This window comes from Eumetopias jubatus, unplaced genomic scaffold, assembly GCF_037043125.1.
Source record: "Eumetopias jubatus isolate StellerSeaLion01/CBP00866 unplaced genomic scaffold, mEumJub1_p1.0 scaffold_17, whole genome shotgun sequence".
NCBI classification, from domain to species: domain Eukaryota; kingdom Metazoa; phylum Chordata; class Mammalia; order Carnivora; family Otariidae; genus Eumetopias; species Eumetopias jubatus.
Window position 1 is genome coordinate 38,559,730 of NW_028274823.1, and position 12,804 is coordinate 38,572,533.

Below are 12,804 nucleotides of genomic sequence, written 5' to 3' on the forward strand. Positions count from 1 at the left end.
CTGAAGAATTGGGTGTTAGGAGAGGACAGAGCTGTTTGCAAATGCAGGAGCACCTTAGGCGTGTTCTGGATGGGTCCCCAGCAAAGCCAGGACGGAGACTCTCATCCACCCCTCTGCTGTCCCACTTGCTCGGCAGCAATGGATCCCACATTGTGGGCCTGGAACCAGCCGCATTGCAGCCCCCGGGAGTTGGCGCTGAGTATAGTCTCTCGCCCCGCCCCGTATCCAGACTCAGAAACCCAGGGTCGGGGGGGGGGGGGGGGGGGGGGAACCACGTTGTGTTTGACCCGCCCTCCACTAGAGTTCAGGAACCAGGAGCAATGTGGAGGGAGGGCTCCAGAGAAAGAACCCCTGGGCTTGCCCCTCAGTCACCTCACCTGTAAAGTGGGATACTGTGCCCGCCAGGCAGGTGCTAGGAGCCTGAGTGAGTTAGAGGTTCCCGGTCAGGACTCTCTACAGGTGGGTTTTCAATAGCTGAGAGCCCTTCTTACTCAGGACCCTCTGAGGCTTGCTTCTTGCTCTAGGAGAGATGATTCAGGCCCCACAGATCTGCCTCCCAGAGCATCTCACTGAACCTTTCCTCCGGAGGTCAGACAGGCCTAATCAAACCCTCAACCTTTAGGATTTGGAGAATGCTGATAAGTTACAGATGTAAATAGGTAACAAGTCAACACCCCTGATCCTAGCCTGGGTGTCAGCCTGGGAAATAAAACAGAGGTCATTGCCTTCTGCCCTAAACAGGCAAGGTCGCAAGAGCCCTCAAAGATTATATGTAGTTTATGGGCTGCTTTCAGTTTGTGGGCGGCTGCTTCCAAGACATAACTGTGGAAAAACAAAGAGGGTTGTAAATGGTGCTAAGAAATCAGCTGCTTCCAAGTGCCTGGATCCTGCAAGGAAAAAAATTATGAGACAGGAGCGAAGCTTTAGAAGATTGTGGGTACTTTGTCTAAACTGTTCTCATCTACCTATGATATGGACCCTGATGAGGGTCTTGGCGAGTCCCAGGGGCTGAGGAGGTGAGTTCAGGGCCCTGGTGGGGGAGAGTGACCCTTGCGGATGGGGGAGGCACCCAGGTCACAGTCTCTCAACACCCACCACCCCGTCCATTCACTGCCCAAGACAGCCAGATAAAGTGACAGGGACTGCTGACCACACATGATCCCATTCACACACAAACTCCCCTCCAGGAAGATGGCAACATTCTCACAAGTGGGGTCCCAGGCGGGGTGAGGGTCTGAGACAGGCCCCTGAGGGCCACAGCAGGGATGGGGAAGATGGAGGGGCAGGGTGGGAGGGCAAAATATCTGCAGAAATGGAAAAATGGAGGCCAGGTTTCTCCATTACAGCAGCTGGGACTGTTGAAAACATGGTCCCAAGTGTCCACAAAAGTCACCTGGGCAGTCAGTGTGGAGTCTTGGTGTACTGGTTGATTAGAACATTTCTGCTGCCCCCGGGAGGACAGCACAGACACAGTTGTCCCTTCTCGTGTTCTCCATTAGCCCCAGTGCTCGTCACACAGCTGTGCTAGGATGCAGTCTGCCTGCGCCCTCAGAGCCTGCACTGCCATGAGCCCAGTGGGCCCCTCCTGCTCCTGCCTAGGCTCTGTGTGTCCCCAGCCCACCCACTCTGATGGGAAGACAAGCCTGAGGTCAGGCCAGCTTGGCCAGGGACAACCCCCATCCTCCACCACAGCCTGAAGCCACAGCACAGGTGATCTGGGGTGTAGTTCTTTGGTGCTAGCCTCATTCAAGGATGGGTTGCAACTCTGAGAAGGCATCCAGCCCCTCACAATACAGACCCTGTCCTGGGGGGCAGGGCTGGGGCCGAGAGCAGGGCAGCACACACAGGGGTAGTGGAACCAGCCCCACTTGTGGCCACTTGATGTCCAGGCCAGAGCTGGGCAAAGGGCAGCTGCAGGATTCAGGGGTTCCGGAGGCCCTGGGGCAGAGCCTGGGATGGGCAGGTGGGGGCCTGTCTCTGAGCCAGAAGGGAGAAGCTTCCAGACATGACTGCCTCTGACCTTCTCCTGTCTCCTCTCTGGCATCGGGCCCAAGGTGAGCTCAGTTCCTTCGTGCTCCTGGACGTCGGCGTGGGGAACTTCATAAGGTTTCCAATCCACAGAAAATTGCCAACTTCTGGGGGCCTCAGGAGGACCCACATCCTCCACACGGAGCCCTTCTCCTTCCTGAGGACCAGCTATCCAGGCTCCTCCAGGGTAGGGTGGGGGAACTGGGGAGGGAAGGGGAGCTGCTCTGAATGAGGACACTTCGAAGCTTCTAAATCAGTTTCCCATGAGACCCCTCCCATCCCCCACCCCCACTGGCCTGGAGTCCTGAGGTCTTCAGAACCTTCTTGAACATTCCTCAGTTGAGCAATCCCAGCCCAGGGCAAATCCCCAGGGAACCTGGAAAAGTCATATACTCCCCTGGCTGAGGATCCTTGTATCCTTATGTTTAAAGGGCCAGAGAGAAATGAAGGTTTCTGAGCTTTTTAAGAGAAAGTCTCTCAACAAAACACTTCCTGATGCTTGTCTGACACTAAAAACCTATTAAAGTCATAAACTTCTCCTACAGAACACTTCTCAAAAATGTATTTATCTAAAGGGCATCTGTGTTTGGTCTCAAACTCAAACGCTCCAAATGTCAGGCCCCAAATGATTTATTTGGGGCGCCTTGTTCTCTCCCTGCAAGTTGTTTTGCAGCTCAAGCCCATGGTCATGTAGCTCCTTCGGCTGATTTTTACAGATGGCTTCTATTCACACCAAGGAAGGCAGCCCAAAGGAAGAAGGGGCACAAGGGGCATGGGGGTGCACATGGGGGGGCAGCAGGACTGAGGCAGTCTCAGCCCACGGCCTCATGCTCCCCCACCTGCCTGCCTGAGCACACCTCCTTGCCTTTGCCCAGGCTGTGCCCAGCACCTGGAGGATTGTTTCTCACAGCAGGACCTTTAACCAGCAGTCTGAATCCCCACTGGGTCCCCAGCCAAGGGTCCAGAGATAAATCCAGCACAGTCAGACCAGGAGGCACACTGGGTCCCCTTCAGAGTATCTCTGTGGGTTGGGAAGAACGGTGCCTTGGAGCCAAGACTTCTGAGTGAACAACAGAAGGGGTCAGGAGGAAGCGGGATGAGTGTTCCAGGCAGAAGGAACGGCCAGGGGAGGCCGGCTGCCAGGGAACATGCAGGGAGTCTGAGACCGAGGTTGGTTGGGGGTAGCTCCCTGGCAGAGGGATGAGGGCCAGGGAGAGGGGCCAGGTGCTGAGCTCCCAGTGGCTGCGAGCAGGCCCTCGGGTCTCAGGCTGCTGCACAGTGTCCCCTGACAGCCCTTCATCACAGCAGCTTAATACGCACGAGCTCGTCAGACCCTCTCAGAAGAGGCCCCAGAGAGCTGGGCATTGCAGCAGTGAGCTTAGCACGCTCCGGGTTTCAGGAGGCGTGGTCAGGCCTGGGAGAAGGCGTGGTCAGGCCTGGGACTGGGCCTGATGAGGAACAGAAGTTCCCCAAGGCAAGGGGTGACCAGGGGGTGCCCCAGCAACACTGCCCCTCTCCTTGGGGCTGTGGCCACTTCAAACCACTGTAAAGTCAGAAAACAGAGAGAAAGCTGCTGGATCACAGAGCCCACTGGGACCACGCTGGACACCCACATGGCCCAGGGCTCTGGTTTCTCTGCCCTCACTCCACGAGGGGTGGTTTGTGCCAGGAGGTCTAGGGAGAGGCTGGGGAGCTGTTTCTTAAAGCGTCACTGCCCAGTAAGTATACTGGTCACATGTGACTATTTAATTTCACATTATGATAAATTCAGTAAAATTAAAAGTTCAGTTCCTCAGTCCCACTAGCCAAATTTCAAGTGCCCAGTAGCCACATTTCGACAGCACAGAGGGGAATGTTTCCACCATCACAGAATGTTCCATCGGACAGCACTGTTCTAGGGGAAGAAGGCCGGGCTGGCCAACTTCTCAGCAAGCAGAGACAGGACCCCATTTGGCCTGTGTGAGGGGTCTGCAGCAAGGGTGGGAACTCTGGGCAGGCCTAGGCTCAGGGAGCAACCTCGGGGCTGCTGGAGTGCAAGCAGTGATCTACCTGAGACCAGCCCGGGGCTTCTGAAATTGCCGGGCAAGTTCTGCAGAAACTTGCAGCTTCAGGCCAGGGCGGGGTGGGGGTGGGGGGGGGGGAGGCGGTCGGTGCCCTGCTCCTGGGCCTGTCTGCAGACCAGGGGCTGGGGGAGCCACCCAGGCTACACTCCCCCAGCTCTGCATACACCACAGGTAGGTTGCCAGCCCCCCTCTCTCCAGCCCATCCAGCTCACAGCATATTGCCTCAGCACCCACACCCAGGCCTCAGATGGACCTGGAATCTGCACATCATGCCTGGAGTGGCAACCCACACCATCCTGGGCAAGGATGCCTGTAATGCCCCGGAATGGTAGAAGCCATTACAGGGCATTAAGTCAATGGACTTCCTATTTGTCAGCATTCCAAGCGCACGGCAGGTTTTTTTCAGCTCCAAAAGACTGCCCAGGCCAGAGTATGTGCTCTGCGGACTCTGCAGGCTGTAACCCTCTCAGAGATGAGAGCTGTGGCTTCCAGAAGGCAAAGGTGAGGCTGCTGAGGAGGCGCTCTCCTAAGAAGACCCAATGATGGCGTTTCATTTCTGCGGGACAGTGTGGGCTCACTCCAAGGCCCCTTCCCACCCCTAGCCCCATCTCCAGGGAGAGCAGTACTGCCCCCCACAGCTTGCCCCAGGTTGGCTCCCTGGAGCAGCCAGCCCTGACAGATGTCCCATCCCGGTCTGGGACTGCCTATGTGCCTGCTGTGTTGGTCATTGTCAGCAAGAAGCAGCAGGAAGGGAGGGGTCTTTGTTTTGTTCACTGTAGGGCCTCCAGTGCTGAAAATAGCACCTAGAATATAGTAAGGGCCCAGGAAGTGTTGTTAAATAAATGAACTCTTCAAGGAGGGTAAAGGGGAAATGTGCAGATTGGGTATATATTCACACGGGAGTTTTTGGGCAAAAACAAATCTCAATGTTTCGCTCAGTTGGTCATTTTAGGTTCCATGACTGAGGAGGGAAAACAATAACCCTGGGGACGTTAGGGGCTCAGGTGGCACCTCTCCCTGTGGACCCTCATTGTCTTGCTGGGTTGCTTCTCCCCTCTGCTTCAGCATCCTTCCCACAGAGCAGGCTTCCCTGCTGGGCCCTGCGGCTCTGACCTCCCCTGCTTTGTGATTCTGCCCTCCTGTAGCACACTGCTACCTTGTCACCAGTTTTGTTTTGTTTTGTTTTCCATTTTTGTTTTCCATCTGGATCATAGAGGCATCATCCATCTTACCTGAAGTTTTTTCTATTTTAGTCTTGAAACCAAAGGAGAAGTCGTGAATAAGTTTTGCTATAGTAAAGATAAGCTTAATTTTTCATTCACTTCCAGCTAGTAACTGATGGGGAAGTCCTCCTTCGCTCTCAGAAGCAAAAGGGAAAAGAAAAGGCTTCCTAGTGACAGGATAATTTGTCAGAAAGTTATGAGTGAGTACAAGCAAGCCTGTATAGGAAGTGTGTATCGAATAATATGACACACTGGCTTCTAATTGCTGTTGCCATTCTGATCAATAATACATGTTTTCAAAAAGCCTTCTGTTTGCATTTACACAATGGACTGTAACTACTGCAAAGGATCCATTAAGACCTATTTTAAAAAGTGCATTCGTAAAAACTTGTCTAAATCTGCATTACAAGGCAGATTATGAAACTGCCTTGGGAGATGGTTTTCTAAAAAGCATTCAGGCCACATTTGCTGGACTTGCCAATTCAAGCCCCCTAGCATCTCTATGGCTTGCTTGTGAGCCAGGATGGCCCTTCTCCTTGGCGTCCACGTGATGCAAGAGGCGGGCCTTGTCAGGCCTGAGGCCCCATCAGACTCCAGCCGCATCCAGCCTGCAGTGCCCTGGAGCTGGGGACTCGGTTGTGGTGGGGCGCAGGCATTAATCAACCCAGCACTCCCGCATGTGTAATGACATAGCCAGATAAGTGGGCCTGCGCCAAGAGGACTCCGGGGTTCCAGAGCTCTCTCTCCTTGCACTGAGACGGCGGCCTGTCCTTGGGGGTGGGCGAGTGACAGGGGCCAGGCTCACGTGGACCAGGCTCCCGTTTGACTGCCATCCCCATGCGGGTGTGAACTGTTCCTTATGCAAGTGGGGAGCCAGGGCACAGAGAAGCAGAGAGTTCAGGGTTAGGAACCACCTGCTTTTTGTGCTACCTTCACCATGTCCACTGACCTCTTTGGCCTCTCAGCCCCAGCTTCTGGATCTGATGGGAACCAACGGTAACAATGACAGCTCATACTGACTACGTGGGGACTCACTTGTCCTTTGATACCTGGGGGAAATGGAACTCTGCTCTCCCACCTAGATCCCAAGACGCTGGCAGCATGCTTCTGGGAACATGCCGAGAATACAGACGAGGACACAACTCAGAGCCCATCTGCAACCTTCACACCACGCTAGCTCCCCCGGCCTACCACCCAGACGGCTCCCCGGATTTCGGAGGAGCCCTGGAAGAACAGCAAAAATAAACGTCCATTTCCTACTGAGCCAGGAACTGTGCCGATCCTGTCAATTCTTCATATGGGTTTAGCTTCACAACACTGCAAGGCAGTTACCATATTACTCTTTTCGTGGAACAGGTGAAGAATCTCAGGCCCCACTGAAGCAGCTAACCTGGTTCCCATGCTGGTTGAAAGGAATGGAGAAGAGATTGCTTTGAGAGGTTGTGGTAGGGAAGAGGCAGAGGAGAAGGGGAGAACAGAGAAGGGAAGGGAGTCAGGGGAGGAAATTCAGAGGAGAAAAATAAAGCTGTTGTGGGGGCCCATGGAAGGATGAGTTGGGGCAAAGAGCTCAGGTAAGGCCCCCAGGGTAGAGGTGAGCTACATGGTGTATCTGTACACAGGGGTCCCTATATATATGTGCACACAGATATGCAGGACCCAGTTGCTCCTGCCCCCAAGCCCTGGCTCAGGCTTCAGGCACCTGCTCCTTGTCAAGCCCAAGGGAGGGTCCTCCACCAGCCAGGTTGAGGCTCTGTCTGCAAATGCCAGCTGTGGGTGGCAAGGCCGGGGGGTGGGGGGCGGCTGCACAGAGTAAGGTGAAGAGTGTCCCTGTGCCATATCCTGTGAGCCCAATCATGGTGTGTTGTAAGTATGTTGTGGAGATAGCAGGTTTGACATCAGGGTGGGTGAGTGGGGAGCCCTGCTGTGAGGCCCCTCAGAGCCAGCTGGTGGGCACTGGCTCTTTTTGCAGCTGTGCCTAGAGAAGGGCAAACCATGGAATGATAGCAGACCTGCCTCCATCTTGACACCCACTGGGGTTACAGAGTGTAGTAGTAGGTACACGATTACCCCCATTTACAGAGGGGAGACTGAGGCACTGAGCAGTTAGCTAATAGCTCACACAGTCAGGCCCGGTCTGTGCTTCCAGCCACTGCAACATGCGCCTGCAAGAGGAACTGAGACCCCCTCCCATGCTCACTCTGACCACATCTGGCCCCCAGGCAAGACCTGAGAGGCCTCTGTCAGTAGTTCCAGAAACTACTGCCTGGTCTCCCAGTGCCCCCAGGACGGCACTGTGCTCCTATCTTTGTTTCCCCTTCTCTGCAAGGCACCCCTCGCACACACACACCCCCCCCCCAGGGCCAGGGTTTCCTGTCTCTGCACTCAGCCTCCACTCCTAACACCTGGCCTTTGAAGCTCCCCTGGACCTCCCTGAGTCCCCACAGTCACCTGGGTCATGGTCACAGAGCATCCTGCCCTCCTCTTACCCCAGGAGCAGCTGCACCCCACTTGGGCAAGCCTGCACTAGCTGGGATCTGTCTCTCTGCTGGGCTTGACCTCCACCCTCCCTTCCCTGTGCTGTGCTTTGGGGCCAGATCCAAGGGCCTCCAGGTAGGTCTTACCTGCTCAGAAGCAAAGAACGCAGCTGGGATAACATATGAGCTGCCCGCCCACTGAGCACTTTATCGTGTGCTGGGGGCAGGGCCTTGCAAACACTATTCACTCCTCACAGCCACAGGTGAGGGGAGGGACACTATTTCAGCCCTCATTTGACACATGACAAAACTGAGGCTCAGAGGGGTAAAGTGACTTGTGCAATGTTACATGACTGTAAGTGGCAAAATACAAACTCAGGTCTGACTCACTTCAAAGCAGAATCTCACGTCTGAATCTCTTGGGGCACTTTTTTTATGTGGACTTTTTTATGAAGGCGGGGGCCAGGGATCTATGTATTGATAAAAGGTGCCCTGGTGATATTCCAAGGGGTCTGTGGGCAGGGGTGGGGAGCACTGAACAACACTGTAATGCACCCCTTCCCCAGATCCCAGCGAGCCTCTCAGTGCCTGTGGGAGCCCACACCCCTCAACACTGTGGTCTGTTGGGGCAAGGATGCTAAGAGCCAACGCCTAAACCTGGGCAAGATGATGGCCGTGATTTATTGAGCACTTACTGTGTGCCTGGCACTGAGCTTCACCCTCACATGTACTCGTCTTTTTATCCTCACTCTTCCTTCTGAGAGGGGGATGCTTACAGTAGGGGAAACTGAGGCTGAAATAGAAATGACTAGAAGAAGCCAGGACAGGGAGCAAGAACCTCCTGCAGACTCTTCCAGGCAAATGTCCTGGGGCTGCCCTGGGACAGAGAAGTGAGAAGGACTTCCTGGGGATCATAGCCTGGCATCTTTGACTTCTACCCCAGCTTGGCCTCTGACCTCCTCTTGTGGGACCTCAGGGAGGCCACATCTATTTCCTCTCTGCTGAGTGAGGAAGCTCCTTCCTGCTGCTCTGATGTTAGGGAGCGTGACCCAATGCTCCCCTCCCTGCAGTTCTCAGGCTCACAAGGCCAAATCTTCACCTCCACCCTCTCCTGGATGCCACTCTGGCCAGGTCCCCGGGCATGCAGTGGGAGAGGGTAGGAATGTCCCCCTATGTGAACACAGGCATATACACATATGAATACATGTGCGCATATGCATATGTGTACAGGGGTACTATGTGTGAAGCCACCCAGACCTTTCTCTAAGAAGAGGGCAATGCCCCTACCATGTCAGGTGTCCACTCAAAACCCTCAAAGGTGGTACTGCAGAGAGGGTGGAAGGGCCTGAGGGGGTCCAAGCAGGACCACAGCCTCAGCCCTTGAGATGGTCACACAGAGCATGCCCAGACATCCAGTCTGTCTAGTGTTAGCCACAGCCCTGCCAGGGTGGTCCCTGAGAGAGGCGGGGATGAGGCTGGTTGGAAGAATGGGCCAAGCCACCCTTCTTCCTTCTGCATTCTCCTGCCACAGGAGATTTGCAGTGAAGTCCCCCTCAGCCCTTTCCTTCCTACTCAAGTCCCTTCCCTGGGCAGAGGCCCAAGTATACAGCCTTGATGGTCCTTATTAGCACCACAAAGTAGGACTTGTCTGCACCCAAGGGAGCCCTCCCATGGCAAACTCCAGCCCCACAAATCCAAGGGCCGGAGGCCCTGGTGGTGTATGGCAAGCAACACTAGGTCTGGTGGCCGCAGGGTGGCTCTCCTGAGCTGGCAGCGCTGTGCCCTGGCCTCCCGCCAGCAGGCCTGCTCTGGACATCTCCGCTGGCAGAACCCCCAGCCAGCTTCTGTCTTGGCAGCCCCTGCTGCCTGCGAGGGTGACTTCACTTTGATTTCATATCTGCAGAGGGATGTGCTCATCTCTTATTCAGCCCTGAAGAGGGCGGGGCTCTGCACAGCAGGAAGAGGAGGCACTGAGGTAGGGGGACCCCCGGGCCTCGTGCCCTGGACCCTCCCAACCCAAGGCTCCATGGGCTTCTAGTCCTCTTCACCTACGTGGGGGCCAGACGTCAAAAGACAGCTAGGGGTGGAAGAGCACAGTGGACTTTTCCCACAGAGACCTAGAATCCAACTCCAACCTCACCCCAGGACCCCCCATGTTAGGGGCCCAGAGTCTCAGTCTCCCCCTTTATAGGATTGGATATGTTTATGTGCATCATTTATTTGGGCAAAAATTACATTATTTTGGGTTCCAGCTAGTTGCTCTCCTACCCAGTCAGTCCACATCCTAAGAGTTCTTCCTTTTGGGAAAGGAGGACACTCACCCTCCAAGCACCCCATTAGCCAGTGCCAGGCCTCCTTGAAGGCCTGAGCCAGTTTGCTGCTCCCATTGGTTAGACCAGTCCTAAAGAGAGGGGGATCACAAACTAGCCCCAGGAGACGTTACCCTGTCTTTCAGCGCGGCCGCGGACATTGTAAGCCACGCGCCAGGCTCGCTCCAGGAGTGCGCAGAAAGCGCTCCGGCTCCCCTTCCCTTGCCCAGGCTCTTCCCCTCCTCCCGCCTCGGGCCCCAGGAGAGGCCGCGCTCCCACCGCGTCTCCCCGCTCTGAGAAATGGCGGAGGATGCGCTCCGCGCCGAGAGCCTGGAGGCGGGGCGCCCGCCTAGTCTCCTGGTCCGCTGGGGCGCACCCCTGCCCAGTCCGCCCAGACCCCGCAGCCCTGCGCGGTTTCCCTGCCCTCACTGGGCGGCCGGAAAGGGCTAAGCGCAGGGACCCGGAGCGGACGCACGGGCTGAGGAAGAGTGGCTGGGCGTGCGGAGGTGCGCGAACTGAGGCTGCGGGTGGCAGGCCCGCACCCCGCGTCCCGCACCTTGCTCCTACTCGCACCCGGCCCGGCCGGCATCCCGGTGCCAGCACCCGTCTCCTCTCCGCGCGGGGCGGGATCCGCACCAGGAGCCCCCGGCCGGTACCCCGAGCCCCGCCCTTACCCCCCGCACCCCGCCCGCACCCTGGCCCCGCCCGGCCCGCCCCCGGCCCGCCCCCCTCACCGCCCCGCCCCCGCCCGCTCCTCCGGCGCAGCCCGCGCCCGCCCCGCCTCAGTCCCGCGACCAGAGCCAGGCGCGCGACAGCGGAGGACAGCCGGAGTCCGCGCCCCGACGCTCTGCGCCCCCAGTGTCCCCCGCGTCCGCCGCGCCCCGGGCGGGCATGGGGCGGCCAGGCTGAGCGCCGCACCCCGCCGCCGAGACCCCGGGCCCCAGCCAGCAGCCCTCTTGCCGCGGCCCCGGCGCGCACGGGCCATGGCGAAGGCGACGGCGACGGCCGGCGCCGCGGGGCTGCGGTTGCTGCTGCTGCTGCCGCTGCTCGGCGAAGGTGAGTCCTGCCGGGGGCCGGCGCTCGCAGCGGCCGGGGCGAAGTTGGCGCCTGGCGCCGAGCGGCGGAGCAGATGCGCTCGGAAACGCCTTTCTCGTGGCGGCGGGCAGCGGGCTGCGCAGTTGCCCGCCGCCCGGGCTGAGCCGGGAGCGAGGTGGGGCGGCAGACCCGGCGCCTCGAGGCCCGGGCTGGGCGGGTCTCCCGCCGGAACGGCTCGCGGGCCCGGCGGCCAGGGTCGGTGCCCAGGGCCTGAGCCGCAGCGGCGCATCACAGCCTGGTCGCGCCTCGCGCGGCAGCCGCGTCTTGGAGCGAACCGGACGGATCTTGTCGCCGTTTCGGCGCAGGTGGGGGGGGGGGGGACCGGGTGGGGTAGCCCCAGAAAGCCCGCGACTTGCGCGGGCAGTTCCATCTCTGCAGATTGTTCCGTCCTGGTTTCCTTTCCTCGTTCCACGTCGGTGCATCCAGCTCGGATGTCCTGGCCCGCCCAGGGATGCGGAGGGGATCCGCTGTTTTAAAAAAGGTTGCTTTTCCCTCGTGCGTTTTTGCCGCCCTAGTCTTTAATACACCAAAAGCCCGTGGGTTCTGGGAGACTGCCCTCGAGGGCCCGCTCAGACTGGCCCAGTGCAGCCGGCTGAGGGGCCGCCATGGCCAGAGTTATAACAGGCAGCTTTAGAGTCGCACGCCGCGGCCAGGCAGGGCTACCCGAGGGAGTGGCCTTTGCGACCAGGAGACAGCTCTGGGCCAACCTTTACCAAGCGCGTATGACCATCTTAGAGTGGGGCAGGGCTGTGTGATGCCCTTGGCCAGCGTCGGTGCTGGGAGGATTGGATGTGGCCTTGCAAAGGCTGGTCACCGCCCCCACCCCAAACTCAGACAGAATGAAGCCTAACGCCATAGAATCTTTGACCCCGTTGGCCACGCATTTTAGTTTCCCTCGAACCAGCCCTGACTTGATCTCCTCCTTCAGTGCTTATGTATGCACCAAGTTTGTCTCGGACAGGGTCAGGAAAGGCTGCCCTACCCCGCTGCTTACAAAGGGCTTTCTCTCCCTGTGGCCTTTGGGAACAGAGGCAGTGTTACCCTGCCTCTGGTCCCTGGTCTTGCAGACTGGGTTCACAGACCGGCCCCAAGGCTTCGTTTGTGTGACCGGATCCTGGGTTTCTCTGGAAGATACTGAAGCCAGAATGGGTTCCCAGCCCATCATGGGGAGGGCAGAGAGAAGCCCTTCCCTTGCCCTGAGGAGGGATGAGGGGGAGGGAGTCTGTTTCCCATATTAAAACTCTGGGGTCACTGGGCTGCATGAGAGAAGACCCCTAGGAGGCTGCAGTCAGGGCACAAGTAAACACAAACTGAATGTTTTGAAGATCTCTTGTAACCCTGAGTTGTAACTTTGTAGTTGTGGGTGTGTAGTCAGGTGTGAGCCGGAAGCTAGTGCTGGGCAGCCTGGGCAGCCTCTGCAGCCTGCAGGGCTATTTCCCCATGCTCTTCCACAGCCATTAGCTGAGCTGGGCTGCCTGCGAGGCATTAAGGGCTAGACTTCGGGGCCCAGGGTGCAAGGGTCAGCCTGTGGCACTTGGCATGAATGCAGGTGGCTTTTCCATACCCCTGGCCCACAGAATTTGGTGGCCAAAGACAGGCTCTCCAATCAGGG

General features: G+C 57.6%; 1 protein-coding gene across 1 annotated transcript in view; it reads left to right on the plus strand.

Moving 5' to 3' along the window:
- The first annotated feature begins 11,080 nt into the window (after positions 1-11,080).
- RET (ret proto-oncogene) overlaps positions 11,081-12,804 on the plus strand; it is a 57,452-nt gene continuing 55,728 nt past the window's right edge. The window contains exon 1 of the mRNA XM_088020065.1: positions 11,081-11,153. Within this exon, the coding sequence (XP_087876191.1) occupies positions 11,081-11,153 (73 nt within the window). The remainder of the gene's footprint in view (positions 11,154-12,804) is intronic.